The 18,680-nt window shown below is 46.4% G+C and overlaps 1 protein-coding gene across 2 annotated transcripts in view; it reads right to left on the bottom strand.

Moving 5' to 3' along the window:
- Positions 1-18,680, bottom strand: part of SUPT6H (SPT6 homolog, histone chaperone and transcription elongation factor) — a 29,407-nt gene that overhangs the window by 883 nt on the left and 9,844 nt on the right. For both annotated transcript variants that reach the window (XM_039886105.1, XM_039886104.1), the window contains 32 exons: positions 18,285-18,477; positions 17,968-18,052; positions 17,089-17,362; positions 16,599-16,700; positions 16,229-16,345; positions 15,801-15,890; positions 15,466-15,608; positions 14,681-14,829; positions 14,435-14,533; positions 13,823-13,952; positions 13,588-13,738; positions 13,263-13,417; positions 12,877-13,072; positions 12,350-12,489; positions 12,114-12,231; positions 11,310-11,386; positions 10,994-11,129; positions 10,561-10,698; positions 10,310-10,477; positions 9,575-9,702; positions 8,258-8,465; positions 7,608-7,755; positions 7,092-7,234; positions 6,337-6,477; positions 5,123-5,318; positions 4,464-4,702; positions 3,785-3,898; positions 3,496-3,620; positions 1,396-1,508; positions 1,058-1,135; positions 796-962; positions 202-389 (listed from right to left, as the gene is read on the bottom strand). In XM_039886105.1, coding sequence (XP_039742039.1) covers positions 202-389; positions 796-962; positions 1,058-1,135; positions 1,396-1,508; positions 3,496-3,620; positions 3,785-3,898; positions 4,464-4,702; positions 5,123-5,318; positions 6,337-6,477; positions 7,092-7,234; positions 7,608-7,755; positions 8,258-8,465; positions 9,575-9,702; positions 10,310-10,477; positions 10,561-10,698; positions 10,994-11,129; positions 11,310-11,386; positions 12,114-12,231; positions 12,350-12,489; positions 12,877-13,072; positions 13,263-13,417; positions 13,588-13,738; positions 13,823-13,952; positions 14,435-14,533; positions 14,681-14,829; positions 15,466-15,608; positions 15,801-15,890; positions 16,229-16,345; positions 16,599-16,700; positions 17,089-17,362; positions 17,968-18,052; positions 18,285-18,477 — 4,649 coding nt within the window. The remainder of the gene's footprint in view (positions 1-201; positions 390-795; positions 963-1,057; positions 1,136-1,395; positions 1,509-3,495; positions 3,621-3,784; positions 3,899-4,463; positions 4,703-5,122; positions 5,319-6,336; positions 6,478-7,091; positions 7,235-7,607; positions 7,756-8,257; positions 8,466-9,574; positions 9,703-10,309; positions 10,478-10,560; positions 10,699-10,993; positions 11,130-11,309; positions 11,387-12,113; positions 12,232-12,349; positions 12,490-12,876; positions 13,073-13,262; positions 13,418-13,587; positions 13,739-13,822; positions 13,953-14,434; positions 14,534-14,680; positions 14,830-15,465; positions 15,609-15,800; positions 15,891-16,228; positions 16,346-16,598; positions 16,701-17,088; positions 17,363-17,967; positions 18,053-18,284; positions 18,478-18,680) is intronic.

Here is an 18,680-nt window from a genome sequence, read left to right as displayed (position 1 = left end):
AAATGGCCCTCATACCTATGGGGAGCAGCTGTGACTGGCTGCCACACTGCCCACTTCTGTCATCTTCCAGAAAGCAGTCCTTTTGAGGATAGCAGCTGGATCATGGCTCTCAGATCCAGAGCACCTGCCTATGCTAACTGGCCTTCTGACAGCACCTGCCCCTGCTAATAACCTGCTCCACACCACCATCCATATACTTACTTCGGCTGCTGCTGCCGTTGCCGAGAGCTGGAGGAGGGCTGGGGCTGGGCCTGGGCAGACTGTGGGGTGGTGCTCGCCTGTAGCTGGTGGTACTGTGGTGTGGTGATGGGCTGGCTTGGGGTCGTGTAGGAGTAGCTGGGGGTCATTAGTGGTGTGGCCACTGGCTGTTGGGCTGGCGTTGGGAATACCTGGAGAAAGGTAAACAGTTAAGTGGGGTTGGATTTTGGGCCTATCTGGGCTTCCTATAAATTTCTGGCAAGCTGAAAATTTGGGGTCAGTACAGAGATTACCAGCAAACTCTCCTGAGCTGAGCAGCAGAGGTAGGTCAGTGGGATGGGACAAGGCACAACAATGGGGCCTACCAGTCCTGACCACAAAAGGACTCTGTGGAAAGGTCAGGCTTTTTCTTATTCTCTCTCCCCTCTAATGGACCCGAGGAAAAGGAACATCTGTTGGAGACAGTCCCTGAGGCCCATCTGTGCATGCAAAGGTGAGCACTGCCGGAGGCCAGTCTATAGACACAGACTGGTAGATGATCGTTCCTTTTCACTCTTCCCCACTCTCCACAGGGAGCTTCTTCTCTAAGCCACGTACGTGGTAAGCACTGCTGCCCCCTCCACTGCCTCCATAGCCATACTGGCTGGAGGCCCACTGGGCTGGGGTGGCATTAGGGTTCTGTCCTTGGCCTGTCACAGCAGCAATGGCACTGAACATCTGAGAGGTCATGTTCTGGGGCAGGGCATTCACGGCCCGTGTCAGATCTGTAAGCACAGAAGGTGGAGGATGGGTACATTAGAGGTGAAAATCCTTTTAGCTTCATCCCTCTAACCCCCAATCCCAGGCATGAGCTCCTTACCTGCAAGATTGATGTTAGCTGGGGTAGCATTGATAGAAGCAGGTGTCCGGGTCCTGCTGCTGCTACTGGGGGTAATGCCTATAGAAAATAACTCAAGTCAGTTAACATTTCTGGTATCATAATTTAGAGGGCTCAAGAAGATACTGAGAAAAAAGGAAGCTACATAGGCAAAGTGGATGGAGGACCTTCCTGATGCTAGGAGGTTGGAGTAGAAGTAAGAGAGCTGCAATGATGGCCTATCTCTCATCCCCTCCCACAAGCTAGTCAGTGATTACCTTGATTCAGAGTGTAGCTGTCCCTGCAACCACACCCCAAAAGTTAGAGAGAGGAGGACTCACCTGGTACAGGATCCTGGTAATGATCCTTAAACCATCTGAAAAGTCCATTCACAGTTGGGAAGATTTGGCCCCTGTACCGGAATCCTTCTGGAGTCACCGTTACATATTCTATCCTGGGATTTTGGAAGGAAACATACATCAGATACTACTTGAGGCCAGCCATGACAGTGGCCAGATCACCATGTGAGGCAGCCGCACTGGGTGCTGGGGAAAAGGAGAGATCAAAGAGCCAGTCCCTGACCCTGTAAAAGGAGGCAGCATTTTGGGGAGGCAAGGAGTACAGAACACAGTATAGACAAGGTCAGGAGTCAGCAGCCTCTGGTATACTATTTATAGGCTGCCAGAAGAAGGCTTGCTGGGGACTGGGCCACCATCCTGGGCTGCAGTATAATGGTAGGACCCTGCAGGTGAGGGTGAGACTCGAGGTCACAGAAGTGTTAGGGTTGAAAGGGGTCTCCTAGGGCAGCAAAACACAACTCCCCAGGAGCCAAAAACTGGAAGTACCTCTGAAAGGTGGTTAGTTTGCCCTTATTCAACACTTTGCAGATCATAGCGTGGATAAGAGGATGCGTTCTGGGATCAGACCCAGCTCTAGTTCCAGTTTTGGCTCTGCCACTCATCACCAATATAACTGCCCAAAGTTACTAAATCTGAATCTCAGTTTCATTCGTAAAATGAGAATAACAGCACTTAAACCCATAGGGTGGACGAGAATAAATGAAATAGTCAGCAGTGGACTCCAACTTTTTCAGCACCAAGGACTGGTGCTCCTATGAGAATCTAATGCCTGATGATCTGAGGTGGAGCTGAGACAGTGATGCTAGCGCTAGGGAATGGCTGCAGATATAGATGAAGCTTCACTCGCTTGCCTGCTGCTCACCTTCTGCTGTATGGCCTGGTTCTTAAAAGGCCATGGAATGGTGCCAGTCTGCGGCTCAGGGGTTGAGGACCCCTGAAATCGTGCATGTAAAGCACTTATCACACAACACCTAAAATAGAGTTGTGCTTAATAAAGGGTAGGTGTCAACAGAAATGCAAAGTATGGCAAAGTTCTCATTTATATTTAACTGAAACCTGTTTCCTAAATTTTCTACTCAAATGTTGTTCCTTCTACAACACAAGTCTGTGCCCTTTTCTACGGGAAGCTACCACGTTGCCTCTGCTCCAGGTTAAAGGTACCCTGTTTGCTCAACTGTTTCTCATGCGACAGTGTCTAACCCTCAAAGACCCCTGTCTGCCAATCTTTGGAAACATCGTGGTGAGTCAGGAAAGGTTTCTCAGAAATAAGCATGATAGCCAGATATGTCCAAAATGGTGCAGGGTCCAGAGTTTAGAGCCTGTTATCTGGCTATTGATCCTCTTACTAATATTGTGTATGCTGTACATCACATGCAGGAAGTACAGGGATCAGAGCAGAAATGCATAGGCCTTGGCCAGGAGCCAAAGGGAGGAAAGGGTATAGAGAAGGCTGATATGGTTATCAGTCTAGGTAACAGACACGAAAAAAACAGGTCTAAGGAAATCGGACTTTGTCTGATTCAGGATGAGCGCCAGAGGACCCTAGATAAAGGAATACCTAGGAAGGCCAACCCTAGATAAAGGAATACCTAGGAAGGCCAACCTGTCAGTCATACAGAAAGGGAGAAGAGTAGGTCAATGGTAGGAAGAAGTGATGCTCTCCTGACCCACTCTCCCATGCGGACAGAAGTTAGCATACTAGAGCAACAGTGAGCTACCATGTGTTGAAAGCCCTGGCTAAGGTGAAGCAGAGTGAAAAGGACCAGTGTGCTGGCCCCCATTTTGCCAGTCAGGTGGAAAGAGTATCTGATAATTTCTATCACTCCTTTGGATGAGGAGAAGAGGCAAAGGGAACTCCTTTTCACAGGGTTGAGGAAAGCATCTTTCTCATTGAATCTTTGCCTTATGCCTCTAAATCATCATTCTCTTTCCCCACCTCCAACCTCTGCCTCTATTCTAAACAAATAAAAGGAGAAAGTGAGTCAAGCAGAACCAGAGAGAGTACTGCTCCGGGGCCTCTAACTCCCCGGCTAGCCTGTCTGTGGACCCCAGCGGCAGCACCTTCTCAGCACCAGTGCTCACCTGGGTTTACCCCGGGGCTGGTATCCCAGTAGGAACTTGCCGGGCAGTTCCTTGCAGGCACAGATGAAATAAGGGATGAAGGTGGGCTTCTCCTTCTTAGTTTTGATGAGCAGCTCCTCTAATTTCTGGGGGTAGAATGAGGGGGAGAGGTTGGGATAGCAGCATGCTTGGTACACAATGTCTGGCGCATACATGATGTACACCTCCTTCACCAGCTGGGAGACCGCTATACTGAAGGGAAACCATACGGACTTGGGAGGTGTCATCCGTCGTGGGGCCCTGGGCTCACCTTACGGTCTCCACCATTGCAGTCCTGATAGTACTTGTGGTTCAGAAGGTCCCGGGCAAAGGATGCCATGGGCTGGACATAGCGGGCAACGATCTCATCTAAATCTTCAAATTCCTGTGGGAAGAAGATAAAGGTCATATCCAGAGCTGAGACTCTTGACCCTTCATCAAATCCACTCAGAAGAGAACCCATGGGAGGGGGTGGACTTCCGCCTCTGCTGTAGCATCACTCCACTGCAAAGTCTCTTCAGTTTATTCATCTGTTGAGTCATGCCCAGATTTAAAGCTTACAAGGTACAAAATCATTTAAATCATAACTCTGATTCTCCCCTGGTGCCCGGGAATAGGGAGCTTCATTAAATTTCATTCCACTGAAAACAGAAGAGAGAAACCTGACATGAATAGTGCACACATAAGTGCATCTGCATGTGTATTTTCTCCTCTTCTTCCACTGGCTCTCTCTAGGTAGTCTATTTAAAATTTGGAGGACAGGGAAGGAGGGGGCAAAATATACAAAACTAATATCAAATGACTCATTTCACAACCAATCTCATTTGGTGCTATTTAACTAAAATGCATAGAATGCATACAATTTACTAATGTCAAATACAAGCATCCAGAAATGGCTTGTGTCTGGAAGCAGGAGCGGAGATGGGAAGGGAGTGGGGGCTGGCTCTTACCTCACTGTTGATCCATAGGGTGGCTCCCAGGCTGAAGGCATTTTCCTTGCCCTCTTCTCGCACATCCACATGCTGGTAGATGCCGTCACTGACCTTCCAGGTCACTGTCAGGTGATTCTCACCCTTGCTGCTCGGTCGGATGATCACATCACCCTGGTCCATGGTCTCCATCATTTTTTCTGCTTGCTTGAAATTTATATTATGGAAGGATGGGTGTGCAATCACACGCTTGATGTATGCTGAAGAGGGCAGGGAAAAAGTACAGATCAGGTGATGGGACGGGGAACCAACAGCAATGGGACAAACCATGGCTTAATTTCTGATCCACTATTGGATTCTGAGTGTCTTTCACCCTCTCTGGGCTTGGATTCTCTGATGTGAAAGATGTGTAAACGTGGGTTCCTATGGTGCTGAGGGAGTGAAGCTTTAAGAGTCACAGTGCATTAGTGAAGAAAATATGATCCAAGAAGACCCAGGTTTCTGGCCCTGCCAATGACTCCCTTTCATGATGTCTCTGGGCCTCAGAGTAGAGCACTTCAAAGTAGAGCACTCATTCCTACTGGGAGGCTAAGCAAAGGATATAGCCATTAGCATGTGCAACCTGCAGAGGGAAAGCTGTCAAGATTTGGTTGCACAGGCACAGTGGTGGGCATACTCACTGGTCCGCTGCTGCTTTCGCTTCATGTCCTCCTCCTGCTTGTGGTCTGCTGCTTCAGCATCGAAATCATAGTAGGTGTCCTTGGGCAGTTTCCACTCGTTGTTCCTGTCCATGAGGTCTGAGGTGCGGCAGGTCAGGTCTGCGCTAAACTTCTCGATGTCAATCTTCATGATGCGGCAGTGAACAGTCATTCCCACCTAGATCCACAGAACATTTGAGCTGGAAGGGACAAAGATGATCTAGCCCGATGACCTATTTTACATTTGAGAAAACCAAAGTCCAGGCAGAAAGGTGGAGTGACTTGCCCAAAGCCAGCCACCTACTGAATGGCAGATGAGGAGTTTGGAGTTGAGTCTGGTCTGTAGACTACAGGCTGTGTCTTGTACTGATGCCTCCCAATCTAGGTAGGAAAACCAAGTGGAGTCTACTGAAACCTAGCCTGTCACTGGCACTTTTCCCTCCTCCTATAAAGTTGCCTAGTTACTGCTCCTAGGAGGCAATCCAAGTCTGGTTGCCCTTTTTGGAGGGGAAGCAATATGATAGCTGTTTTCTGTACTTTACTGTTGGCTTGAGCCAATCTGTCCAAACAGTGCCAAAAGCTAGTCACTCCGCATGGCTCTCCTTTTGAAAATCTCTCTAACTTCATGTATTAGGAATGTCTTTCTGCAGCCTTCCTACAGTTTTAGGGGTTCACGACACTTAGAACCAGAGAATTTGGTATATCTGGTACCAGCCATGTCAAACTAACTGGGTGATTCTGGAAAAGGCACTTGAATTTTCTCTGAAAAAAGAAGGTAGTATTTCCTTTCCCATCAGGTGGAGATTAGAGACAACATATGTAAATGTCAAGTGCTGGTACCTAGTGCGAACATGCATAATTAATGGCGAAAGAATACTAGAACAGAAAGAGAGCTTATCTTTTGTGCTTCCCAGCATGTAATGCTGGGCCCTGCTTCCTGCCTGCTGGACTAAACCACAACTTCCTACACAGTTCTCTCCCAAACGTCTGGCAACTTGATGAAATTTCACAAGGCAGTGAACAAAGGCGTTCAGACACATCTCATCCTGGCTTCTTTCAACTAGTTATAAATCCTCCTGAAATCCTCTCCCTGCTACTGGGAACAGAGCCTAACTTTTGGTGGAGATAGCCCAAGGTTAAAGAGAGCCCAATTTAGGCAGCTGAAAACTGATGCCTTAGCCCTCTCATTCACCTACCTTTACTCGTTCCTCTGGTCGCTTTACCACTTTGTCACTGAGGAACTTGGTGGGGATGAAGCCGGTTACACCATTGTCAAGCCGTGTTTTGACACCGATGGCCTGGCCTGGGCATGAACCACTGTCAAAGTGATTCCAGACCTAAAGATAAAGGTGGCATCAGTAGAAAAGCTTGATCATTAAGATTCTGGAGATCACATATTTAGAAAAGAACTGCCAGGGTTGTTGTAATTTGGGCTTTCTATATATCCTGGACAAATCCCATTAGCTTCTTTTATTGAAGTTGAGAAATTGTCTTTTACAATCTACCTAACATCTGAAGACCCAGAAAAAGTATTCAGGGTGTCTTTAATGAGTCTGACCATAAGAAAGGCAGATAATATCTAGAAGAATGAGGGGAAAATTTAAATGTGTGTGGAGAATGAAAGAGCCTACAGATAACTTCTAACTAGCATAGGGACACTGTGCCTACCCTACACATAAGAAATGCACATGTTCATGTCTCTAATCTGGTTGAGATAGATCCCCAGAGAATAGGAAATAAGGGTTAAGTGCTGAGCCAGAATAGGTGAAAGCACAGATTATTTCTGACTAACATATGAAGGAACTTCATGTTAGACTTGTGTGTTCTAATCTTCCTTTGTGTATTCATTTGGTAAAGCATGATCTAAATATCCCATTCCCGACTCCTTTAGAGGGCAATAAGACCACTCACTCAAGAAGTTCAGTAACCACAGTAACACTGTAGCACATACCTCGCTTAGTTCAGGGAAATTGTCCTGCTGACAGAAAGGGCACTGCCATAGCCCTGTCTCATCATTTCGGATTGCCTGGTCATAGCTCTCACCCTGTGGACGCCTGTGGGCAATGCCAGTGACATTGCAGATGATGAGCTTTCCTGGAGGAATGGTAGAGAATAAGGAAGGGAAGAAGAGAACAGGGAGCAGGCTAAGAGCACTGGAGAGGCGACTCCTTCCCACCAACATTTTAGTGACAGAACATCTCTTATGGCATCTGTACTGATCTCCCTCACATCTTTGAGAAGGGCAACCTTCCCCTGATTTGATGACAGGGGAAAATAAGGCCTATAAAATTGACTTCATGAAGATCCCAACAACATGTTACAACATAATTTGACCTTGAACTCAGCTTTAACTTTCAGTCCAGGGCTCTATAATCTTTTTAAAGTTGCTTGAGTTGAATGTATACAGTAAGCATATCCTCCCATCCCTACATATCCTCCTCTAGTTAAAAAAAGACCCAAAATTTACCAATGTAGAAGGTCTCTGGTGTTTCTTTGGTTAACATATTGAAGATTTCCTCTGTGTTTGGAGAGCGGTAGGCTGTACGCAGGTCCTTATACCGACAGCTCAGCTCTGCCCGGATGTCGTATAGGGTGATGTGTTTGTCACCATAGCCCTGGGGAAGGAGCCCATCAAGAGAAACCCAATTCAACTGCTCCCCAACCCAAGCCCTTCAATGATGGGAGTAGGCCAGGTGGCTGTTAGGGCTTCTCTCTTTTCTTCCAATGTTAAAGGGTTTCAAATTTTTTCTTAGCCATGGAACACTATTCTATAATAAAAATGCTTCACGGAACCCCAATGCATAAATCAGACAAACATGAAGCTACACTGTTGGAAAGATGGAAGAGGAGTGAGAAGAACACTCTACTACTGAGCCCCTCCAAGCTCCCTCTGCCCGCCACAATGACTGTAGCAGTCTCAGACTTCCCTGGCTCCTTAATAAGCAGACTGAAAACATCCTTGAGAAACCCACTACAGCATGGGGCGGGAGAAGAGAAGATCAAGTTTCCCACACTGATAGTATTGGGGGTTACTCTGGAGATTTGCTTCCTGAGTCTCCTCCCAATTAGGCCACTCTGATTGGGTTTTTATGCTAGGCTTTCTATACTGTCACCCACCTGCCTCTCCAGTTCTTCTGCAAAGGCATCCAGGTCCAGGTCCTTGAGTCGCTCTGGGTTTTCCAAGATCTCTTCCAGGGCACCTGCAGGATTGGCATCCTCGGCTGATTCATCATATTCCAGAGCATCCACTGCCATCTTCCTGGCCCACTCATAGGTCTCAGGATGGACTCGAGAACCATCGAGGACTTCAATATATGAGTCAGTGCTGAAGGAAAAGGCAGAAAAAGGACAGGATACATAACAAGAAGCTTCTAACAACAGCCCGAATGTGACCAATGGGGAACTGGTTAAATAAATTAGGATACCTCCATATGATGGAATACCATACAGCCATTAAAAAGAATGAGGCAGATCTATGTGTGCTGACATGGACAGATGGCCACGATATATTGATACGTGAAAAATGCACTGCAAAACACTATGAACCATATGATCCTATTTTTGTAGTAAATGGGCAGTTAGTAAATGCATAGCAAAAATAAAATTTAGAAAATTGTAGTATACATCAAATTGTTATGGTAGTTATTTCTGGGGGGTGGGATTATGGGGGACTTCCACTTTCTGCATAATACTTCTATATGTTGAATTTTATATAATGAACTTATATGAGTTATAATAAGATAAAGCAAGAAGGGGGAAAAGACCTTTGAGAATTTGCTGACAGCTATTTTCCCCCATAAAGCCTTCCCAGGCTGGTCTTGCCCGTGCACTCACATGGACCTATGTTATTCGTGGAGTGTTACAGCAAAGCTGGGTGGAAAATGAAGTTTTAGAACTTGAAGCCTATTTCCCCACTGATTTCCATTACTGAATGAGGAGCTATGTGCCCGTGGAAAAGATCCTCCAAAGACTGAGTTGATAACTTCTGGAGAGGAAGAGGTCAATAGTGAAGTCCAAAGTCCAAGTGAATAGAACTTTCTCTCAATAACATCATCTAAAAACATACCGAATCTCCCCTTTCCTTATCTCCTCATATCCCAACACTCCTTCTCCATTGCCCCTGCTATTCCCACCCTTATCTAGCCATGACACACCAATAACAGAACAAGTTTGTGTTTACTGAACAAAGTTATGTTTTCTGTCCTTAATTTATAAACCGAGTTGGTTCCTTTTATGTTTCTCACAAAAAAAGCTTTACATAATTGAACCGATCTTTTCCATAGGTCAGAGGCTCTTGACCAAATAAAGGTCCTCACCTATGCTTTAAAACATGTCCTAAATAGCTTGGTGGCCCTCTGGCAGCCCTAATCCCCTGAACACCCAAAGCAAAGGCCGAGGAAATTCCTCCTGTTCCACCCAGGCAAAGGGTATCACCTGTCCCCTAGGGAGGCCGTGTCGATCTTGAGGAAGCCAGCACAATTCATGAAGACTTTGGGACCCATATGGCACATGGTGACCAGCTGGGTCCGGCTCTCGAGCCTGGTGTTGTTCTGCTTCAGGATCTAGGGAAGAGGCCTGAAGTGAGCCAGAGCAGTGGGCAGGCCCCACCTCCAGCCTGCTTTCAGGTTTTGGGAAACCCTCCATGATGGGAAATCTGTCCTCATCCCCTAATATCTGACCACTACACCATAATGCTTGCTACTAAAAAAATTATTTTAATGAACTATATTACACCTACCAAAGACAATACACGACTAATATATGCCTTAAAAGTTAACGATAAAATACACACTCAAGTACCCAACATTCACCTTTAGAAAAAGAATATTACCAATACTTTTGAATCTACCTGCATGACCCCCTCTCTCGTTGGAGTGTTTTTTCTTCCCATTGGGAAAAACCCCACTATCTTGAGGTTTGTGTCTAGTACTCACTCACTTCCTCCATCTGTTTAAATCATGCCTTATGGCTCCCTTTACCATAGGTTAGTATAGTGAAGAGCATAGCTATGGCCACCTGGTCATAAGTCTGACTCTGACTCTTACTAGCTGAATGACTCTGGACAAGTCCCTTTACCTCTCTGACCTTGGTCTTTCTGTCAGATTATACTGGCATAGCGTAAAGGATCAATGGGAACTCTTCCTATTTTCTGATTCAACCCAATCCTACCTTCAGAAGGTGGGTCCCTTTTCGAGGCCCCAGGCCACAAACATACTGGATTAAGGCCTGGCTATAAGGGTGGGCAATGGCACGGTTGACATCAACCCCAACCTCATTGACTCGGTTGATAAATTCACAGTACAAGGCATTGAGCAGCTCCTCTTTCACCACATGCTCCTGTCAACATATAGCAGGTAGGGATAAGGTCATTGTGCCATTCTGCCTCTCCAGTTCTAGCCTGCCTGTCAAATCCCACTCACCTGCAAAGGGTGAAATTTGAGACACAGGATGTCTTCATCAGAGCTGCACACCTGGGCAAATTCAATCAGAGGGTCCTGGATGCGCCTGGCCAGGGAGACGGCTTGTCTCAACACTGGAGGGTAATCCCGGAATTCTGCCTAGAGTCAAATGAGGGTCAGCAGGGCCATAAAGTCCCCTCAGCTACAACAGCAAGAGGAAACCCAAACCATTCTGGCTTTAAGTCACTTTCTCCTCTCCTTTGGGACGTTTTTCTTGGGGACAGTTTAATCTCTAGGGCTCCCAGTCTGAAGCATGACTGATGAAATGGACAACCTCTGCACAGGTAAGTGAACAGGTGCATTCCTGTGCCCTGTAACCGGTTTCCCTATCAAATCTCCCTGGGATTGACAGCTCTTGCCAGTGCTGGTCCTAAGGGTGGGACTCTAGCATTACCTCTGATTTCTTGCTGTTCATGTAGAGAATGGCCAACTCGTTGTCAACCAGCTCCACCCCAATAGAGGAAAGCTGCTGGCCCTGGTCCAGCTCATGCACAATGCGCTTGACATCCTCAATCAACATCTGGGCGTCCCTACAGAGATGAGGGGTGTTGGTCAGGACTATTTCTGCATAATTTCTCAGGGATAGAAGGTCTCATGGCTAGGATGGGAGGGGGGATATTATCAAGGATCTATATGAGCACATGCCAGATTCAACAATAAGGGACAAGTGACTTTAAACCAGGCCTGGCCCAATCCCCTGGTGTCCTTACCTGTTTTCTCCTGCGACTGTTACCACATGAGGCTTTTTGTTCAGAAGAAATTTCTTCAAGGTTTCAATGTCTTGAGCCTAGATTGAAAGAAAACTGGAGTTGAATGGCTCTGAAGATAGGGAGATTTCAAGTAGTTTTCTCTCCCTAAGTAGCTCGAGATCTTACAAAACCAGAAAACAACGATGCCTCACATTGTCTAACTAGAACACAAAACAAGAGGCCTAAGACCTCTGGTTTGAATATTATACATCTGTTAATATTTTCTAAGGTTATTACACTCCTAGCTTATACTTGGGCTACAGCAGTCAGGACTATTCTGATCTCCACTTCAAGATTTTTCTTTTTTTAAGTTGTTTGTTAAAAAGTACTTTTTAGAATGGGGCACTCAACACAGCTGAAAAATACCATTAGGTTAAAAAAAACAGAAGCATACACATGAGATGAATTCAAATCCCTTTCCTTAGAAAAAGAGACACTGAAAGGCTAAAGCAGGGGGAAGGTTGGCTTAATGCCTCGGTGGCTTTCAGGTCCTGGAACACGCTGACCCAGATGCTGTATAGAATAGAAGCAGTAATAGCAGCTCTCAAACACACAAAGCTCAGGAACTGGCCTCAAGCCAGAAGCAAATTCTGTACCAGAACTTGAGCGCCATCTACTGCCTATGGAAGTGAGACTTATCCCAGGACTTGAGGGGTCAATGACCAGATCAGAAATAATGAGGGTCTTGCATGGGATGTTGCTTACACCATCTAAATTATAACGTGTACTTAAATATAAACTTGATAACCCATCCCAGCCACTTGCCTTTCTTTCCCGTTCTTCCTCTCTCCACGCAGTTCGCCGTTTCGTAAAATGGGGGAGCCGGAGGAAGTCCGTCACCTCTCCTTCACCATTGACCAAGGCGCAGAACACAGGGTGATCTCTGCCAGCCAGATAGGAAAAGAAACAGCATGATAATGAGTAATATGAGGATATGAGTAAGAGAAGAAAGTTAGAAAGACAGGTAAGGGTGATGTCAGGAGGCAGGAATAGGCAGTTACCTGGCAGAAGAGAAGGCAATGCCTAGGACTCGGATGCCCTTCCCTTGGTTCTCATCCATAAAGTCATCATCTTCCTCTACTTGTTGATCTGGCCGGTAGGGTGCCACTCTCAACCAGTTGTAGAGCTTTCGACTACAGGCCTGGGAAAGAGAAACATCAGACACTACAGCCATCAGGCTCACCAAGTGTACTAAGGAAAGAGATGCAGGTACACCTGTGCAAAGGTTGTATTTGTATGTGCACATGTTCCTAGCCCATGGCAGACTTGCAACCTGAAGGCATACCTTGCTTTTGGAAACTGAAGAGGGCAGCAATACGAACAATGTTTAGACTGGAGGAGGGATGCTCCTCAAGTTAGGTGGTCTTGGAGTGACCAGAGGCCTTGTTTGGACTCCTTCTCAGATTATGCTCTGCCTGCCCCTAGTGTTTCTCTATTAGCTATAGAATTATTAGTAAGGAGTTTCTCCACTCTCAGATCTAGTTTGGGGAAATTGCAAGGACTAAAGATCATGAGTTTCTGTCCTCACCTTTATGACATATTCTTTGGCTTCAACCAGCAGCTTGTTCTTGAGTTCTTTGGCCATCTGCACATAGAGGAATTGCTGCAAAGCTCGCTCGATGGCCATGGTGCGCTGCCGGTTCCACTCTTGCACTTGGTGGCTGAACTCATCTCGGTAGTAGAACTGTTTGATCTCTTCAAAATACGTCTGGTCATTACCATAGCTAAGAAGAGACAATACTGTGGTATCAGAGATAGAGAAAAGGTGACACCGAATGTACGTGTGAGTGAGCCAGGGACAATGGCTTGCTTGATTCTGAAACTGTGGTTCACATTCCCAAGGGACCCCTTCCTCCAAGAGACTACTCACCAAGCCCTCCCCAAAAAGAACCCCCAGATCAGGGTTTTGCTTACCCTTCTACCCCCTTCATATCTATGCTGATGTCAATGGTGAGCAGCCCTTCATCTTCTGCCAGGCAGATCTTGAGGAACTGGTCATCTCTCAGTTCCTTAACAGGCTTGTTCTTTAAGTACTTGAAGGAATAAGCATAATGGGCCTCATCCACATCCTGTACACATCAAGAGAGAATCATCGGCCTACAGATAGGCTGGTTTGACAGGGGGGTAAAAGACTGCCTATCTGCTCTCAGGCAGACAGCTCAGCTACAAGAAACTCAGGTCAATCAAACAGAGAGCTGGGCCACATGTTGGATTTTAAAGCCCTTTACCCAGAGCTCACCTTTCTACCTTTCTTGGTGGGGGTTATATTTAGCTTGGCTCTCTCCTGGAAAGTCTGCCTCAGCACCTGCCGGACAAGGGGCTCTCGGGCAATTTGCAGGGCTACCATGTAGCGGGCACCTTCCAGCACAGCTTCTGGTGTAGGGAACTGACTGTGGGGAAAATGGGGGAGCTTAGAATGTGACTGTCTTTGCTCTCAGGCCCCTCCTCCTGCCAGTCACCTGCTATACGCCTACCTGCAAACATAATCCTTGGCCAGTTCCAAGGGCTCTGCAGGAAACTGCTCTGTCTCGTGCCGCTGGTAGCTGTCCCGGAGGTTTTCCCCAAATTGCTCAGGAGTAAGCCCAAACTTTTTGGCCAGGCCATCTGAAGCAAACAACAGAGTGAAAGGTAAGGCAACAACTAGTCTCTTGGCTCTTAGAGTCTAGAGCAGCAATTCTCAACACTAGACTTTCAAAGAGTCATGAATGAGCAGCACAAGGATGTCTTATAAAGAAAAATGAAAATGATTTTAAACACCTGATGGTTTGTTATAAAGCAGAAGAAACAGAAATTTCTATGTGACTCCTGGGTTCAGAACTAAGGTGGAAGCTACGGTTTAATAAATTCCCAAAGATAGGACAGACTGCCTCCCTCTGATCATATGAGTTTCCCATCCCTTTGGGAATTTAGGAAGAGGCTAGACCATTACTGTGGGGTGGGTGTGGGTCACGGGAGCAAGTGTGCATAATTGGATTGGTGATTCACTCAAATGTCCTTTAAGTCCTCTTCCTACCCACAAGTGACTATCAGGGAACTTCCCTTGCTCAAGTCTGCCATGCCCAGGCCTGAAAGCAGCTAGCTTTTACCTAAGCCAGCGCTCTGACAGATGGTGTACATGTCTCGGCGGGAAGCCTGCTTGAGCTCTGGCCCCCTTTGCTCCTCATCTTCTGCCTCTTCACCTTCACCTGAGAGGAAAACACAAGTGGTCTAGTTTCCAGTTATTCTCAAGGACCTGACACAAGTACAGAAGCCCTAAAAGGCACTCAGCCAGGGCATCCTTGGAGATGCCATGCCATCATTAAGCCTCCTGGGTTTTCTTTTCCAGCACTCACCTTCCTCATCTCCCTCTTCCCTTACACGCTTTAGCTTCTTGCGGTTGGCCTTGGCAGCATTTTGCATCTTGGGAATGTCACGACCATAATAAAGCAGAAAATGGCTGTAGACGTCTTTCAGCTCATCCATGGACTGTACATCCTTAAGCCTGGAGAGAAGGAACATAAAACCTCCATTGTCACCAAAGGAGGGTGTACCCCAGTTCTGCTACAAGAGGTCCAATGCCTGTGAGGCAAGGTCCTAACTAGGATAAGTGCCTACATTCCCCAATAACAGACACACAATGGTCCCAGATCATGACTTAACTGCAACCAAGGCATCTGAAAGGAGGTATATGTCAAACAAATGGTAGTTGATTATTAAAAGTGAAAACAAAAAGGGAAAGATGAAGCAACATATCTCTACAAAGTTCAGAGTGCCTGAGACAGTCTTTGTCCCATTTCCCTAGCTTCATGATGCTGGCCACTAAAATCATGATTCCTTTCCAGAACCCACTGATTCCAGGCTCACCAAACTGCTTTCTGATTATAAATTGGTTTCCCGTGTAGCTTTATATACATGGGATATATAAATCAGTAAACATGAATATCTGCTCCTTTTAACCTTTTATACCAATATGAATAATATAAATTTGCCTGTCAGAAAAGTCACTTTTGATGTGTTGACAAACTGAATTTGTATGGGATGGGCCCTGTGCTGAGAATTTTGTAAGGTTATGCTGCTCCTGGGGGCCTGCCTTTGATCTGAGGGCTTCTTGTCATGGAATAAATCCTGCACATACTACCTCTCCATGTCTGTGGTGTCCAGAGCCCGGATGCCATCAGCAAGAGGTTTGTCAGGATCAGCAGAAATCTGCTCGTACTGGTAAGCCTGCATCTTCTCAAACAGACGTGTTAGGTTCTCCTTGCGGATCCTCAGCTGGGTCCACTAGGACAAAATAGGGCAGGAGTAAGGGCTGGTGTTCAGCCTTGCAGACTCAAGGCTACTCTGTTCCTTACCAGGAGACCTGGGGGAGGCTTAACAAGACTGGAGATTTTGGGCTGCCAAGAAAGCTTGGGCCCGGGCAGTAGTGGTGTCCAATCCAGCCCTCAACCCCTTGGGGGGCTGGATCCATATTACCTTTTCATCCCACTGCCACACCCTCCATAGGTCATTGATGTGCAACTCAGGCTCCACATACTCCTTTCGGTAGAAGGCAATAAAAGGCACCTAGAGTGTGGCAAGGAGACTGCAGTCAACCAGAAAGGAAAGATCTGTATGAATCCTCTTTGCTAAAGGGATAAATAGCTCTGGGAAATTCATCGGTTGGAAACTTGGCCTCCCTCAGAGGCTCATCCAGGGCACGCACTCCCCCACAGAAGAAAATGCTGCAGACAGGGTTCTCTTGATTACTAAAGTCTCCTTTAATACTCATACTTCTTGAGTCAAGGGACCACTGCTGAGGATAAGAGAAGGGGCTACCCACCTGACTTAGGTAGCTACTTTTCTTCATCACCTAGCTGAATTTCTAACCACTAGAAATGAGCCACTAGAGCTTGAGGTGCTACCTCAAAATGCTGATTTCTCATGAAGCCCAGGGCCTCTTTGATCTTCTGAATTGTGCTGGGCCCTTTTCGACTGAAGCTGCTGGTTGGCTGCCCTCGGTCTAGGTAATCACAGCTTTCCTATAATTGGAAGAAAAAAGAAAGAAACAGCAACACTGTTACTTGCTTTGTCTTACCGCACATGAAGCTGTTTCATGTCACGGGATGACCCCCTCAGATGAAATCTTAAAAACAAACAAACAAACAAAAAAAAAACAAAACACACACATGTACACACAGAGTTCTATACTAGGCACATAGATGTTTGGGGCAAAGGAGGAGCAGCTCCTTGACTTCTGATTCATGTCAAACATAAGGATCATTTTGGAGGTACCTGAAGAGAAATGGTTGGGGTGGCAAAAGCATTCCTGTAGATCCAGTCAGCTTCTTCCTCTAGTTCATCATCTTCAGCCCCCTTGACTGCGATGGAGCGGAGCTGCAAGGGATAAGACAACAGAGTGAGAATGACTTTATCTCACATCCCATTTAGGAAAAATGCACCATTTCTGGACAAAAATGTGTGCTCTGCAGGCACACATTTTCAGTGCTTGGAAGAGTATCATCCTGGCAAGAAATAGACACATCCTATTTTACTAAAAAAAGAGTGCTATTTGAAGAACCATAAGCAGCACGACAGTCTATCTTCCCTCCTCTAAGAGCTGGACTCCTTGTATCCCCCAGTCAGATGGGGTTCAAGTCTGACTTTCTAGATACCATTCTCTATTGGACTGTTACTAGATTGTTTTTCTGCTACGACCCCTTCAGCAAGGACGCTCAGGACAGGTGATGATAGATCAGCAGGACAGAGGCTGGTGGTTTCTTACCTGGAACCTCTCAGGCAGGTCAGTGGCTCGAATATCATTGTCCTGATCTGTGAGGTGACTGCTTTCCAGCTCGCTGGGCTCATACATCTCAAAGATGCTCCTGCGGCTCACACGTTTCTTTGTGGTCTTCTTGGGGCGCACTCGGATCTCACCCTCAGCCTCATCGTCCTCATACTCATACTCTTCCTCTAGTTCTTCATCATATTCATTGTATTTTTCAAATTCGTCATAGTCAAAGTCTACACCAAAAATCTCCTGAGCTTCTTGCAGGGCCCTGTGGGCGAGAGCAAGAAGAGTTAGCCCAGGTTCTGGAGAGAAGAAAGAAATGTAGACCCTGCACAGATCATTTACTTGCCCCAAGGGAACTAAGTAGGTTAAGAGAAAAGTTAATTCAAAAAACCATATTCACTATGGAATAAAGGCTTAGCTGGGGGATACTGCTGGAGAAACTATTACTTATGGAGGCTAAAAAGCTGATCTTTGGCACATGCTAGTGATATAGATCAAATAGCAACGAGCAGATGGGTCCACATTCTGCTCAGTGGATCTGTCTTTTGCTAAGGCATTATAGTATTCCCTTATAGCAAAGCCTTCTTCCAACAAAATTATATTTAAAGGCCAATATATAAAAGAATAAACATGGAGCTGCAGTTGAAGAGGGAGGCTGGAGCCTTGCTCGATCTCATAGTGGCCCTGGAACGCAGAGCTCTCAGGGTTTCTAGGAGTAGTATGAAATCACTGCCTAGCAAAAGTTATTTGAGACAGGGAAGCAAAATGGCTGAGAGCTGGCAATGTCCCATTTTTGGCAAAGGCTTGTGACCTCCTTCCTGACTAGGTTCACTCAGATGCTATTACCACCTCATACCAGACCCCACTCACGCATCTGTGTATCCTGGAAGCTTTTTCCGCCACTTAGGTTTTTTTAGAGGCTGTCCATCATCATCCACAATGAAGTCGTCAATGTCTGGGTGGGGAGGGAAGAGTTAGTGCTCAGAAGCAGAGGAGAGCCCGGACTAAATGAATTTAGATCCTACGATGTGAGTGGCCAGTGAAGAGTAAGGAGGCTCCCGAAAGTAACTTCTTTGTGTCAAATGCTGGGGGCTGACAGCTGAAGAATGGTTTCCCATCTTATTCCTAGGGGCTAGGAAATCCCAACACTCACCCAAACACCAGCTTCTCTGCCTGATGCCACATACCTGACTCTTCATCATCTTCCTCTTCCTCCTCTGGAGGAGCCATGGGGGCCTCCACGGCCTCCTGCCCCTCTTCCCCTTCCCCATCCTGGAAGATTTCCTCTGCAATGGCCTCTTTTTCATGTTCCTCCTTGCCATATTCCTCCTCATCGTCATCCTCATCATCTGACATTTTTTTGACACGTCGGTATTTTTGCTAGGGATGAGAAAACTTGCTTTATCTGGGTCTGAGGGGACTAGTGTAAGGATGCCTGCTTTCCAGTCTCACTTCCATTTTCCCACCAGTTACGCTGACCAAGGGAGATGAGAGAGAACACATTAAGTGATACACTTTCAACTCCAAAGCCCACTCTAGAAATGCTGACAAGCCTTTTTCTAACGGCTCAGGGATGTAAATCT

The sequence above is a fragment of the Pteropus medius genome, unplaced genomic scaffold (assembly GCF_902729225.1).
Source record: "Pteropus medius unplaced genomic scaffold, Ma_sr-lr_union100, whole genome shotgun sequence".
Classification (NCBI taxonomy): Eukaryota; Metazoa; Chordata; class Mammalia; order Chiroptera; family Pteropodidae; genus Pteropus; species Pteropus medius.
The sequence above is the reverse complement of the archived record's forward strand: the minus strand, read 5'-3'. Positions and strand labels throughout refer to the sequence as shown.